This window comes from Ambystoma mexicanum, chromosome 12 (genome assembly GCF_040938575.1).
Source record: "Ambystoma mexicanum isolate Mex_15411 chromosome 12, UKY_AmexF1_1, whole genome shotgun sequence".
Taxonomy (NCBI): Eukaryota; Metazoa; Chordata; class Amphibia; order Caudata; family Ambystomatidae; genus Ambystoma; species Ambystoma mexicanum.
In genome coordinates, this window is record NC_090936.1 from 34,593,743 (window position 1) to 34,608,882 (window position 15,140).

A 15,140-nucleotide genomic window follows, 5' to 3' on the forward strand; every position below is an offset into this window, starting at 1 on the left:
TCTGTTGAATGGCCGTTTCCATTATCAGCACTTCAAAAACTAGGACCCGGCTCCTCAAACTAGTTACTCCCTTATACATTAAACCCTCTGCAAAAATTGTAGTGGGGCGAGCGAGATCGGTCAGCTCTGAGATGGGCAGGGGGACCCAGCAGGGATGCCCTCTCTCTGTTACTATATTACTATATTTCCCTTGCAATGCAGCGATCCTGAGAGAGCGACACATCCAGAGGGGACTTAAGCTTGGTCCACACAGACTGATTATATCTCTGTATGCGGATTATGTGGCCCTTGTTAGGCAGAAACCTGTGCAGTTCCCTTGGGGACCACTGTAAAAAGTTTAAAACTACAGGTGTTAGCAGTAAACCCAATTGGTAGCAGTCTGTACCACCCAGATTTACCTCGTAGCTGTGGCTGAGCAGTCAGACTTCTCTCAAGAAGAGGTAGGCAGTATATAGAGTATACACATTAGGTACAAAAATACAGTAGCACAAGCAAACAATGACCAGAGCTTTGGTATAAAAGTATATAATTATTTATTTCAAAACACACTTGTAAAAATACACTGGCACTAATATGTCAAGCAAGTTCAAACACAGTCACTAGAAATATATACACCTCCCTAATTAATTATTTGACAAGTCTAGGTTAGTACACCACTTATTTAGCTAAACAGAGGTGAGCGCGTAACCATAGATGGCCCTCCAATAATTCAGTTTAAAAAGGGAGAGAAAAGGCAGACATAGGAAAACACACAATACCAACACTTTTAAAAGAACCACAGCAAGTCAAGAAAGGCAGGGTCTACTGATGAGCAAAATAGTTCATAGGCCAGGCCCACTCTTGGAGAGAGCAAGGCGGAATGTGCCCAAGATCACACAGTTGAAGTACACTTTAAAAGTCTTTGCAGATAAGGAGTTGGATCAGTTCAGAAAAGTTAGTTAACAGGTCCCAGGTCACCCCAGGATAGAGTCAAGTTTTTTGCAAGGGAGACCAAGTGGGACACAGTACCTGAAATGGTGAGAAAGCTCCAGCGGGGGCAGTTGTTCCTGGCAAAAGGTGCAAGTCGGTGCTTCGTCCAGGGGAAGAGAAGATCTCGACATGAAGGAAAGCTGGAGGTCGTTGCACTGCCAGGGAAAAACCAGCCGCGGAGCTTCCCGGTGAAAAGGTACTAATAGGTAAAACGGTAGTGGTGAAGCGTGGCTATCCGGCCGCCGGGGTGCTTGGCACGGGCGATTCGACCACGAGATGATCCAGCAAGGCGAAAAGAGGGTGAACTGGTTAACCCCACCAGTTCAAAGGAAGAAGACTCTCCAGGATGAAGATCTTCTCTGTCATTGGGAAGTGGTGAGTCGGTTCAGCAGGGCTCCACCGGTGGTGTCGTCGTTGCAGGTCAGCTCAGCTTCTCCCTCTTCGGATTCTTTAGGTCCTGTGGCGACTTCTGAAGTTCCAGTCCCCAAAGCCCTGCTTTTATGCAGAAAACCCCCATTCATCAATCCTAGCTGTCACTCTAACATGCTAAGTGGTGAGCCGGGCGGCTCACCACTGGGCCAATCACACAAGAGTGCGACTTGAGTTGCCGAGGCAACTCAGTCCAGGGTGCCTATTCCCCCCTCCCACACATCCTGTAGACCAGACAGAGTGGCCCCACTTTTGGAGGCTTCTGTGCAGAAGCCCGCGAAAAGTGGAACAAAGGGCTCGACTTGGGTTGGAGTTACAGAGGCAAACACAAACACCATTTTAAAACCGAGTCCTGGCAAAAAGACCCAACCGGGGAATAAATATTAAATAAATAACCCGGCGGTATCTTTAACATTGCACCAAAAAAGTGGTGCGTTTAAAATGAATGGGAAAATCCCATAGGAAATATTCCGGTGGAATATTTCGCGCGGTAACCACTGCCACCAGCCAGAAACTCGACAAGGGGGGACTGGACAGTGCCCCCTTGAAAAACAGACCCAGGGGCAATCGAATTACCCCTACCAGTACTTCCACAATATGATGGTTTGTGCTGGTTCTGTTCACAATTTAAGACTAGTAAAGTCAATGGTGACTTTACATGCCCTGGGAGACAGTAGTCAGTCCCAGGGTATGGAGTCTATGTTTGGGGGCCACTATGACACCCCTGTGTTACTGCACTGAGGGTGCTGTGTAACACACTTACCAAAACCACATGAAGCCCTATGGAGTAAAAGAGCCCATAGCCCAAAAAACACATTACAAAGTCAAAGGACACTCTCAAACCATGCCTAAGAGTGGGAGAAAAAGAGTCTCACTCTTAGCAGGAGAAAAAAATAAACCCCAAAAATCCAGCAAAGCTGCTGGAGGACTCACTAGGTTTGGGAAATTAGCCTTTACAGAGAATTCTACCCAACAGTCCTCTACATTGACAATCTGGAGGATGACCTATGCCCTGTGATGCGGGAGGTGTTGAGGTTTGGGGTTTTTTCAGGCCTGAGGATTAATCATAGCAAGTCTGTGGTGTTCCCTCTCATGGAGACTAGGATTTTAAAGATCAGTCTGGCCTTAGGTGGGAGACCACTGGAGTCCGGTACCTAGGGGTGTTGATGTCTCGCAATCGGGAAGAATCATAGAGACAATTATGGGAGGACAATTGGGAAACTTCAAGAGATGTTGGCGAGATGGCGGCCACTTCCGTTCACGCTACTCGGGCGAATCTCCCTCGTTAAAATGATACTTCCAAAATTCCTGTTCTCTCTTTCTTAATGTTCCCCTATTACTATCAAGCAGCTTCTTTCGGCGACTGCACGGGATCATCCTTAATCCGATCTGGGCTGGGAAGCCAGCAATGGTAGCCCATGCGAAAATGATACAGCAGACAAGTAGGGGCCTGGCTCTGCCCGATCTGGAGCAATATTATTGGGCGGCGCAAGCACATTTTCTTGGACACTGGTACACTACACATTTTGTGAGGCTGCATGTACAGGTAGAGAGGGCAATAGTGTCCCCCAGCCTGCTGCGGGCGGCGATTCTCGTTGAGCCTCGGGCGTCGCCCAACACGCTCAACATTGTAAAGATCACCTGACGCGAAGAGCGGGCTTCCTCACTAAGTATTCACCTCTCCTTCCAGCACGGCACATACCCGTGGCGGCTATAACTAGTGAACGGGTATATCTACAATGGGCAAGCAAATTGGGTATCAAGACCCTCTGCGATCTGTTTGTGGACGGTGTGTTCCTTACGGTCCATCAGGCAAGGGAACAGGGGGGCAGCTCAACGTTAGGTGCATTTCTTTACTTTCGATTGCGGTATACGCTTAAAGCCCTTCACTACACTCCCAGTCCAGCACTTGAAACGGCCACTTCTGCAAGGGTTGATCCAATCACAGGGGGAGGGCCGGCGGGAGTGGTTTGGTGTCGGATGCAACGTGGGAGGGAGAGGCCCATAGGAGGCAGCTCTGGGGGAACCTATTGGAGAGGAGGACTGGGCCTATGTGCTAAAACAAACTCAGAAAGTGTGGTCTAAATTCCAAATACAAGACAACACATTTTAATTTCTTACATCAGGTTTACCATACCCCAGCCTGGCTCCACAAACACTTTCCCACCACCCATGCTGCATGTGTCGGTGTGCTTGTTCTCCGGCAGGCTTTCTACATTTGGCATGGGAGTGCCCACGCTCTCCAGGTTCTGGTCGGAGGTGTTAACCAAAGGGAACCACTGTAACTAGACCCTACTTTGGCCCTGTTGGGATGTAAAAGGGTCCTACTGCCCGCGATGAGACGCGTGGCGGGACTATTGTTTGTGATCGGGTTCAGGAGGGTGGCCATGGTTTTGGGGGGGAGGGGGGGAATCGCCCTCCCAACACACAAGGGTGGTTCCAGGATGTTGCTTATGACATTGAGACGGTGTGCAGTCATAAAATCGAATAAATGATGTCGAATTACAAAAAATTCGGAAAAATGTCAGAAAAAAAGTCAAATATTTTCTTTTTTTAATATATATTTTTTTTGGGTTCTGCATGTAAAAAAAAGTCAAAACAAAAAAAATAATGAACTCGGAAAAAAAAAAACATTTCGAATAAAAAACATAATAAAAGAGAAATTCGATTTTTGGACTTTCGACATTATTGTATTCGATTTAATGACTATAAACCCATTGTGACAGCCTTTATTCGGACTCTACCAATACATGCTCGACCTCCAGCGGTTTGGGGCCCATATATTTAATACCCGATTACAACAGCGGATTGACAACGTTGAAGGAAGCAATGATAACGATTATGTTTCATGTTCTGCGAATGTGCACTTTTAAGTTTGGGTGGGCGACAGGGGGAGGGGGAGGCTGCGGGGAAAAAATATATAAATAAATATTTTTTTTTAAAAAAAAAAAATATAGGACTCCCATGTATGTTTTTGTCTGGTTGATAAAACGAAAAATAAAGTATGTTTATGGTACTGGTACAAAGAATAGGAACCAGGAGTCAATGATCAATGGTGCTATTGAGACGATGGTGCAGTCTAGCTGTTTCAATACAAAGCATCCGAGCAGGACATTTAAATATGGGAACCATTCACAGGTGGGAGAGGGGGTAGCAGAAACAGAAGCTGACAGGAGAGAAACAGATGGAGTCGCAATAGCCACTGCCGGCAAACAGTTGAAGCAGTAAATCTGACAGTGCCAGCAGAAGCTGATGTGGAAAGAGAAGACGTGCAGCAGGAACCAAAGTCGGGGAAGATGTCAGCAGAGAAAGAAAGCCAGCCGTACGGGAAAGGTCTTCCCGATGCGCTGAGAGTCGCTCAGGTGTGCTAGACGACGCAGAGATCCGAAGGAGCCCGTAGAGCTCCAGAGAAAGACAATGTTGGCGGCGGTCGTCACAGGAAAGCTATCCTGTTGACACCAGTAGTACAACACAGCACCAAAGAGTGACGCAGAGACGCCAAAGAAAGTCGGCGAGTTGGCCTGGAGAGAAAGGTAACCCTGGGGCACTCTGAGCAGAAAAATTGTCACTATAGGACAATTTTGAATACCGAACAAACAGAAAAGAAGGGCAAAAAGGGTGCAACTCTCCATTCATGAAATATTAGTTTGGGGATATTTGTAACACACATTGCCAACAGTCAAGAGAATATAAAGAAGAAATGGGCAACATGGGCACAATTCTCCTCTCTTGAAATATCAGTTTAAGAAACCTGTAACCCACATTTCCAGCCGTCAAGGAACTATAAAGTCAGCCAAACTTTGTACAAACCTCCTCACACTGGAAATTGGTATGGAGAAACTTGGAACAAGGAATGCTACTAGTAGAAGTTATTTCTGGCAGGTGAATAAACCAGGAAAGGGACAAGTTGTATCAAGCATAAGTAATTCCCGACAGGTGAGTAAACCAGGAAAGGGATAAGTTGTAGAAAGCAGAATTTATTCCTAGCAGTTGAGTAAGCAAGGATAGAAGTGTTTTACTTTGAAGAAATGTGGTCGTGGCAAAAAGTGTTGTGAAAGAAACTACTAACTTTATCATCCTGACAAACAGTTATATAAAAAGATACCTTTGTTATGCTGGTCTGACAAGTATTACAGAAAGAATAATTGTGATGTTCTTAGGACCACTCAACATCTTGGGAAGAATACGTTGTGAAAGAAGCAGTTGCTTTGCTTTTGAACAAGTGTTTTGTCAAAGTGTCATGCCCTGGAGCAGATGGCGCGTTTGGGATCGCTGGAAAGGGGGCTGCCATTGATTGTTCCATCACGTTTTCTCATACGTCCATTTACCAGTCTAGTTCTTTTATCGCGTCCATCAGCAGTAGTTTATTACCAGCTACTTCCAGGTGACGGACGTGTTGCAACTTTCTAGGTTTCCTCTTGTGCTGCACCGCTTCAGATCATTTCTCCTTGCATATTCCGCCAGTTTACCTGTTTTTTCCTCTGCCTCGTTTGTCTTCTTGCTATTACTTCTTCAGCTCCTCTCTCCTTTGCCGCTGTGTGGCTCATTCCCTCTCCTTCTGTCCTCCAGCTTTCTTGCCTTCCGCCTTTCTTCCTTCTGCTCTGCTCTGTTCATTCCACTTCCTTTGCTTTCCGCTCTCCCTCCTTATTCACTTCTGTTTCTTCAGAGTTATTTGCCCGTTGACTTTATTGGCCTGACAGTGAGCATTCTCGCCATCATTCATCCTAGTTTCAGCTTACCTTCCGGTGGGCGCAGTTGGAGTCTTCTGCCATCTCACATCTTATTTGGGTTTTTTTGTGCCTCTGGCTTTTTCCCCCATTCCCGGCAGTCACGGGGGAATCGACCACCGCCCACTATTCAGTGGCGGTGTGGCATCTTTCCGTGGCCGCCCTTATCTTCACAAAAAAAAGTAGAGACGTGGCCTGAAAGGAAGGAGGAAGACAGACCCCAAGTCTAAAGCTAAAGGTGAGGAGGAAGGAGATATTTCCGACCGTGTGATCGAGACATTTACTTTCCCATTTGAAAGACTTATTGGATGGAAAAGACATTTTCATTGAACTGAACAGAATTTAATTGAAATAGAAATTCAAATCAAAATTCTTCCTGAATCGATTCAGGGGAAGGGGATCGCACCCTGGTTACAAGGATTGCTTTGTGTGAGAATTATAAGTTTGAACCTTTGCACATTTTTATTTAACTGAAGAGATACATTTACCTTATGCACTTTGATTGTATATGTTCGCATGAGAGTCAGATATATTTGGACACAAGGTCATTTTTCTTTAGTTTTAGTTTGCTAGGAAGCAACATTCTTCTAAGGATAAGAAAAGATAGGCGTTTATCTCACACCGTTTACTTTTAATAAATATTAAAACACATTGAGAAAATTACAACTTTATGTCCGTCTCATATTGCTGACCCCTCACATTATACTGACAAACAAGATTGAATGAGATTCAAGTTTTGCAGGCCCGGGGATTCAAAGTTCTAGCAAGGAAGGAAATCAGGCGTGTTGCTACTTTTGTAATGTTGGATTTGGTGAACCATTTGGTCCTAGATAGCATCGCAAAGCAATGATTTTGTAGTAAACCATATGGGTTTCCTACTATAAACACAACCCTAGAGTCTTGTAGCATGGTTTTACCCATCACAGTTTACGATTCAAAACTATATAAAAATAGCAAGGAAAGAAATTCTTGTCCAAACAAAAATGTACACAACTAACACTTTTAGATGGAATTGTGAACATTAGCCTGCGTCGCATCTAGATAGAATTGCTAATGTTAGCAACTACCACATTTAGATTGGATTTGTGTGCATTGGTCCATTTAACATCTAAAATTGGATTGTGAATATTAGCAACTGCCACACTTAGAATCTTGAATGTTAGCAACTGCCACATTTAGTTAAAATTGTGAACATTAGCCTGCGTTGCATCTAGATAGAATTGTGAATGTTAACAAATGCCACATAGATGGAATTGTGAACACTTGCCTGCGCCGGATTCGGGTGGAATTGTGCATGATAGCAATGACCACATCTACCTAGAATTCTGAACATTAGCCTGCGTCGCATCCAGATAGGATTGTGAATGTTAGCAAGTACCACATTTGGATAGAATTGTGAATATTAGCCATTACCACTGCATTGAGAATATTGCCTGGGCCACATTTATATCAAATTGCGGATGCTGGCTTGCGTCGCATCTGGACACGATTGTGAATGTGGGCCAGTGCCACCTTTGGATATAGTTGGGAATACTGGCATGAGTCACATAGAGATGGGATTGTGAATATTGGCCAGTGCCGGATCTAGATAGAAATGCAGAGATATTAAGGCGCCACATCTAGATAGAACATGGAAATTGACAATTATCACACCTAGATGTCGAGAGCAATAACCAACCCACTAGCAATTTCACCCCTCTGCATACACCTCTCAGGCACTAGCCAAACACGGCCGCAGCCCTAGGGCACAACGGGCCGCACAATCTTCACTGTAGCGGCGAAGCAGACCACACATAGATTTTCACAGCAGCACACGATGGCTGCCGACCAGAAGGCACCCCCGGGCTCAGCCAGCGGTGCAGGCCGAGCAGAAGCTGCCAACAGCGCGTCGCTGCTCACCTCCCGCTCGACCTCGCTAGCTAACCCCCTCCACCCCTTTCCTTCGGATCCGCCAGAGCGCCAGGGGACCACTCCTGTGGTGACGGCACGCCATACAGGTGTCCTTTACCATTAATAATACCAACCACAACCTTCCTAAGCAATTGAACCCAGCAACCTGATGACATTTTCGTGATCTCATTGAGCATTAGTCATCACCGATTACGCTTATTAATTCGCTACTAAGCAACCGCAATTAAGCAACCGCATGCCTGAAATGCAGAATATGTTCATAAATCCACACAAACACTTCCGTCCCATATCACTATGCTTACTCTCTACTCTACACCATCACACAATTAGAATGCAGCTATACTTCTCGATCAATTTGGGCTAGCTGCTTGCATACAAACATTACTCCCATTAACACATGATCACTATAATAAAACGCAGCTATACCCCATGATAAACCGGCCTATCTGCACTCGTCCAACAGACCCAACACAGCCAGAAACCAGTCTTGGTGTCCACCCGTAAGACTGCACACATTCAACCGACATCAATATCACCATACCTAATGCTAGGATGCAGCTACCATCAGGCAAATACAACAGATGCACACAAACGGTGCTCCCAAGCACCCTACTCTCAAATGACAAGGACTACGGTCCCCGAGGGAGTTCAGCCTACCAGCGCTTTGAGGTTAGACCAATGATATATAGAGCACTATATAAATGCCAAATAACATAGGAGCGAATTCTGGTCTACTAGGAACTGGACTGATAAGAGCACATACACAATTTTGAATCACATCCCCAATAGCCACTGGCTAGGCCCTTATTTGAACCTCAGAGTACTTTGATAAGTAAATCGTTGTGCCATCAATGGTAGCACATGTAAGTGATGGGTGGGGGTGGAAAAAGGAGGAAAGAAAATAATCACACCCTAATCATTAAGACCACTCCATCCTTCATTGGTTTCATAAAGATCAGATCTTTAATTAAAAAAAAGGTTTAACAGCTTTAAGAACTAGGTTTTGAGCTTACCCGATCGGTCAGCTTGTTGCTAATTCCCAGAAGCATCAACATATTGTCACACTCTGTGACACCCATGGCATAGAGGTCACTTAGTACGTTTGCACAAGCTATCCGCCCCTGGAGGAAAGAAAGAGTAGCAATAAATAAGAAAGAAATAGAAAAACGTTTTTTGTTATCAAAGTAAAATTTCAAAACTGAACTAAATTGACAACTTTCAAACATGGATCCCTGGTTTGGGCTAACATGGATTATCTAGGCAAAGACATGACTTCTTTATAAATCTAAATGACTTATTATGCTACTAGAAGGGAACACAGCAGCCATGTTCTGTGCTCTCTTACTATAAGTAGACCGGCTTAAATACGCAAAGAAAAAATCTTTCCGTCTCCCCTCTACTTCCCCCAGTTGAACAAAAGACGTCTATAGTTTTCTACTTTACGCAGAGCATATGGCACTGATGAATGAAGCATGAGTGTTCTCAGTGGCAGAAGGGGGCCACTAGTGCTCTAGTGGCCAGCAGACAGGTCAGGATAGGCACAGATTTAGGAAAAGTCAGAGTGCATGAGGAAAGCTCTTCAAACTTCAGAGTTGCAGAAAGGGTCCAGGGACTTCAGAGAAGACACCTAGAGGGATTCCAGCATTAGGCCTGTGCAAACTGGATGAGGGAATTCCCAAGAACACCAATCACCCCCAACGCTTCATAGGAATCACACAAGGCTTACAGTAAATAATACCCCAGTCAACACAGTATCTCTGCAGAGAAGAGGAGTTTGCAGCTGGACGTCTTCAGGATCTGCAGCCCAAAACCCTGTCATTGAATTCCCTGTGGTGAATGAAGACAGGACACTGGAAGGGACTGGACTGCCATTGAGCTCTGCTGCAAAGAGTTTAATCGAGGCTGGTCGTGGCTCTGTGGTTTTGGCGCCCTTTTTTCAGGAGCCAGGAGAAGCATGATTATCGCTGGTGGGATTCACATCGCTAATCTGGTTCAGCACTCTGCTGAGGGGACTTCAAGGATTCTAAATCGAGTCTCTGGAGGTCCAGCAGGATGCCACCAAAGTTTCAGCGAGATTCGGAAGATCGTGCAATGGCTCGAGGTCCCAGGGTATTGGGGTTTTGCAGCCAGGCAAGGTTGCAGCCCGTCGTGGGTTGAGTCAAAATGCAGGTATTCTTGAGCATAGTTGTTGGGGAGAATTCTCATAAATGTGCCAATTCCCTTCACCTTAGAGACCCCCAGCAACTTTGCTGGATTTTGAGGACTTGATTTTTTTTCCTACAGAGTGTGAGCCTTTTTTCCCCACTCTCTCATGTATTTTGATGTGCGTTTTACTCTTGTGTTCTTTGATTATGGAGTTTTAGATAACTCCACAGGCATCATCTTTTTGTGTGTTACACAGCACCCCCAGTGCAGTGGCACAGGGAAGCCTTTCCAGGCTGTCCCAAGGTTTAACTACCTTCTCTGGGTTAAACTACTGTTTCCCAGAGAATGTAAAGTTAAATTGACTTTACTAGTCTTAAATTCCTAGACCCAGCACGCACTATCTTACAATAGAGTGCTGGAGGGGTTACCTAGTATACCCTGAGTCTAGAAACTCATGTAGCAGTCAAATGCTACCCTTTTCTATCAAAATGGCTGGTGGCAGTGTTTATACAACAAACTACCATGATTTTTCCTGACCGCGAACACTGGTAGCTAAAAATCACGGGAGCCATGTTTTTCAAGATGGCACCTAAACCCCCTTTGTTTAAACGGGTCCCGGTCTTCTTTTTCCGCCATTTGTTTTTGGAAAGGTCCTTCTAGAGTTTGTCTCTGCGCGCCAAACCAGGTTTGGTCCCTTCATTTCTGTGCCTTTGGTGGGCTTCAGGACTGAAGGCCGCCTCTGCTGCCCGAGTGTCTGGGGTGGGCAGGAGGAGAGGGAGGTGCCCAAAACTCCCTCTGCTTAGTCTCCTAGGAGACCCAAATGCACTCTGGCGTGATTGGCTGGCCGACTGTCCGGCAAGGACAGCCACCCTGCTGGGTGAGTGGCAGCTAGGCTGGAATGAATGTGAGAAAACGGTTTAAAAGGCAAGCCTCTTGGCTTGGAAGGCAAGATTCGACCACTGGAACGAAAGAACCGAAGACGAGCTGGAAGAGGGCAGCTGCTGCAACTACTGGACCGTTAGTTTGCCCGGTGGAGCCCTGCTGCAGGTCTGAAATCGCCAAGTTTATCTCGACAGAGAAGCCTCTTCAAGGATGACTTCTTCCTCTGAGTTGGTGGGACCAATCAACTCGTAAGCCACCTGAATACCATTCTCAGAGCCGGTTAGGATTAACCAGGGGGAAGGACACCAGTTTGTGTGCTTGATGAACAGCAACCGGAATCGAATATTTGCCAGCTTTTGTGACCCATCCCCATGCAGGAGTCCCCCCTGGCTGAGGCTCAGGAATAGCGAGATCTACAGAAACTGCCAGGAACAGAAGTCTTCAGCTGCATCTTTTTCTTCAATATAAAATACTGTGAAAACCCGACCGAGAGAACTTGCCTCTCACCGCAAAAGTTTGTGGAACTTTGGCAACTTGCATGCCTAGTCAGCTTGTGACCCGACATACAAACCTTTCTTCTGTGAACTACTTCTAAGAACCGTGGCAAAGACTTTTCCACTTTAAATACCAGAACCGTTTTTACTTATACAAAGCACTAGCCCATTGACTTTGGCCTACCTATTGCATTGCATCAACTCCTCTGGTGAACTCAAACTATTTGCACTGTTTTAGAGTAACTAATATTCGTATTAGCTTATGCCTTTTTGCTCCTACTTTAATGCTATTTTGATCCTACTTCAAGGGAGCTCAACTGCTTAGTAATTAGTATTGTAGTATACTTTTTGTGTGATATTGGTTGCCTACTTTAGTGAATACTTTTTAAATGATTGTGTAATAAATTAAGTGTTTTATCAAGAAACCTTCTATCTGAATACTTGTCATTGTAGACCTCTGTGTAACACCCTTACAAGCTCACATTCCCTCTTGAGATATGCTTGGCTGCTCAGTGCGCTACCAAAAACTGTGTGGTACAGACTTATACCAAAGTTTGGTTTTGCTTACACCTGTAGTCTTAGTTGTGCGTAGTGGTCCCAAAGGGTACTACATACAAACTCTGCCTAACAATAGATGATCGCACACACTCTGGGTCGTCGGTTTTGGGACCCCCAGGTTGCTTGGAAGGAAGGGTAACAGAAGGCTCCGGTAACGTAGCAGGCTCTCCGGTCACTGGAAATCATCTCATCTTCCTCTTCGGATTTTGTTCCAGTGGTCAACTACCTCTTCAGCTTCCAGGATTGGAACTTTATATAGGAACCCAGCCAATTACCCGCTATGCAACATTCAAAAATGAGGGTTGGGGGGGTGGAGTTCTTTCAGGACAGCCAACCTCCCAGTTGGAACGGGTTGCAAGCAGGCAGGCTGGAAGACAAAGGTCTACAGAGTTTTGGACTCCTCCCATGCTTCCTGCCTTCTCAGATGCTCTCGAGCCTGGGCAGACTTGCCCGAGGCCTCCCGCCAAAGGACTTTTTCCGCTCTGGAGGCTAGGGCAAGGACCAAGAAACTGAAAAATGATGAAGACGGGGCCATTTTGGACAAATGGGCACACAAGGTTGCCTTTACTGCAGCTGTGAAAACAGCCTGCTAGTAAGGTGCACCGAATTAGTAAAAAGGATCACTGCCACCAGCCATTTAGGTTAAGCTTGTCACCAACAGAAATGTTACAGCTGTAGGGAGAAAGAGGATACACTATCTCCCCAGCACTCCACATAACGTGGAATGTGCTGGTCTTACCAAATAATAGCTAGAGAGGTTACAAATATTCTTTCTACATTGGGAACAGTTGTACACACAAGGTAAGCCAGATACTTTTTTTTTTTTTTAGAAAAAGGGAGCCCAAAGGGCAACCCAACAACACTGCACAGAAAGGGCTGCAACAATAAAATGTAGTTGCCAAAATGTTGTCAAAAAGGAAAAAAAAAATCAAAAAAGTTTGGAGCGTCAGAAAAATTATACCCATTAAAAGAGTAAAAAAGGGTGAGTGGGGGAAAAAAAAAGATTCCCATTCACTGGGGAACAAGGATAAATACTCCATAAATCCAGCAAAAAGTTCTTGGGGGGATGTGGGGGTTGCTCACAAGTTAGGGAAATTTAGCATTAAAATGAACATCTTACTTAACACTTCCTCTCGTCCTCATTGACTGTTTACAGCTGACCGATGGGTCGGCTGCATCTTTCCTTCTCTCTCTCTCCGCGCCACAGCCGGCCCCGCTGTGCAGCATGGCTCCACCCCTCAATGACATGCCCACGTCAGAGTGTCGCCTCTGCGTAAAGTTCCTTCTCCTCCATTCAAGGGTGACCGCGCCTTTATTCTCGCTCCGCGACCAAAAAGAGACATGGTGTTTATGTTCAGCTGTCAAGTCCACGGAGACCAGCTGTGTCTTGAGCCAAACATCCAAAAGGCACTTTCAATATCATTTTGGGTACCACAGCAGAATGCAACATCAGTTTCTTGGATTCCAGTGTATGCAGATAATGCCTTAGGTGTACGGAGTTCCCCATAGAATGGGAGTTCTTGTCCTCTTAAAGGGAGTCACTCCCAGTGAGGTCCTGCTTTCCTAAATCCCCAAGATGGGTTTTGCTGAGCAGGTTCACCTCCCTAGCCTCCAATGGGGTGGCTTCTCTAAGGGAAAAAGGGAAGAAACGTACAGATTCATCACATTACATAGTGTCACAGGTGGCCTTAATAATTTCTGAGTCTTCAAAAGAGTTCAAGGGTTTTTAATTTTCTGAACTTAAAATGTGCGCCTGGTCCATTGTTAATACCAACAGACTATTCAATGTTAATATGAGCAGATTGCTCAATTCTAATAGGAGCAGATCTTACGATGTTAATTTGAGCAGATTGCTCAGGGTTATGCACCAGAGCTGGGTGGATGTGGATACACCATCAGGTATCCTCTCTTGTCCCCCATTGGGTCCCCACCTCCATAGCCCAGGATTCCCTAATCCCCAGGTTTGCAACTAGACATGGGCAACACCTACTTTCTAGTACTAGGTGCTAGTGAGGGCCAAATGATAACATTCTTATCTTGCAAAAGATGCCCTAACCCAAACCTCACCAGAGCGGTCAATATGACTGATGGAAAAAGTGGCAATATCAGATGTCCTGTTCAGTCTCATCGTCATTCGCTCTCTTTAACTGCTCACCCTGATCTTAGTACTCTTACTCTCACTCTCTCCCTGTCCTGTCTCACTTTCCCCAGTCAGTTTCCAAACTTCTCTTCTGTACCTCTGATGTCCACACTCTCTCTCTCCACTCTCTTCCGTTTCCTCTCTTCACCCTTCTCCTTTCTTCCCTCTGCCACAGTCTTTTCCGGTTTACTCCGTTCTTCCCTCTATACCCTCCTCACCCCTCGCCTACCCGAAATCCCAGGCATACACCTCTGTGCCCTAAATGTACCACACCCTCAACCTCTCCTATGTAACTACCTACATACAGTCTCACGCGTCACTCCACCCACACCACTACCACCTTGCACTCTCTCCACACACTACCACTCACAATGTCTCTCTTCCACTCTCCAATCGCCCCACAGTTCTCCCTCACTTTCATCCCCTCACCTTTTAAACCCCCCTTCGCACACTCCACAGAATACAACTGGTATCATTCCTCTAAGAAATACCTCACCTACACTCTGCTCCAACTCTGCCACAGCTCTGCAGCACTCCGCTCTTTCAGCTGTCCTCGGTGGTCTCTCAATTCACCTCCATACCTGCAAACCACACTGCGCCTCTCATTTGGCTTCAATTTATACAGTGGCCCTGCTGGTTCCATCTCCTCCACACCCTTTCATTGGCTGCAGCATTCACCCGACTCTAGGTACCAATCAAAATCTATTCTTTCTCCAAGAGCTGGGTCACAGGTGAACAGCTTTAAAAACCCTCTAAGCACCCCCACCTTTCCTACAGAGTTTTGTTTGCAGTCTCTGTTGGTCTCTCTACTTGCCGTGGGTCTGGCTTTTCGTTTTTTCTTACGATTGTCCTCCTGAGTTGGTCATTTTTGGGTGATTTTCAGTG

The 15,140-nt window shown here is 45.7% G+C and overlaps 1 protein-coding gene across 1 annotated transcript in view; it reads right to left on the bottom strand.

Annotated features, from left to right (window-relative positions):
* The window catches only part of SEPHS1 (selenophosphate synthetase 1), a 181,583-nt gene that overhangs the window by 124,817 nt on the left and 41,626 nt on the right, over positions 1–15,140 (bottom strand). The window contains exon 3 of the mRNA XM_069627883.1: positions 9,050–9,157. Within this exon, the coding sequence (XP_069483984.1) occupies positions 9,050–9,157 (108 nt within the window). The remainder of the gene's footprint in view (positions 1–9,049; positions 9,158–15,140) is intronic.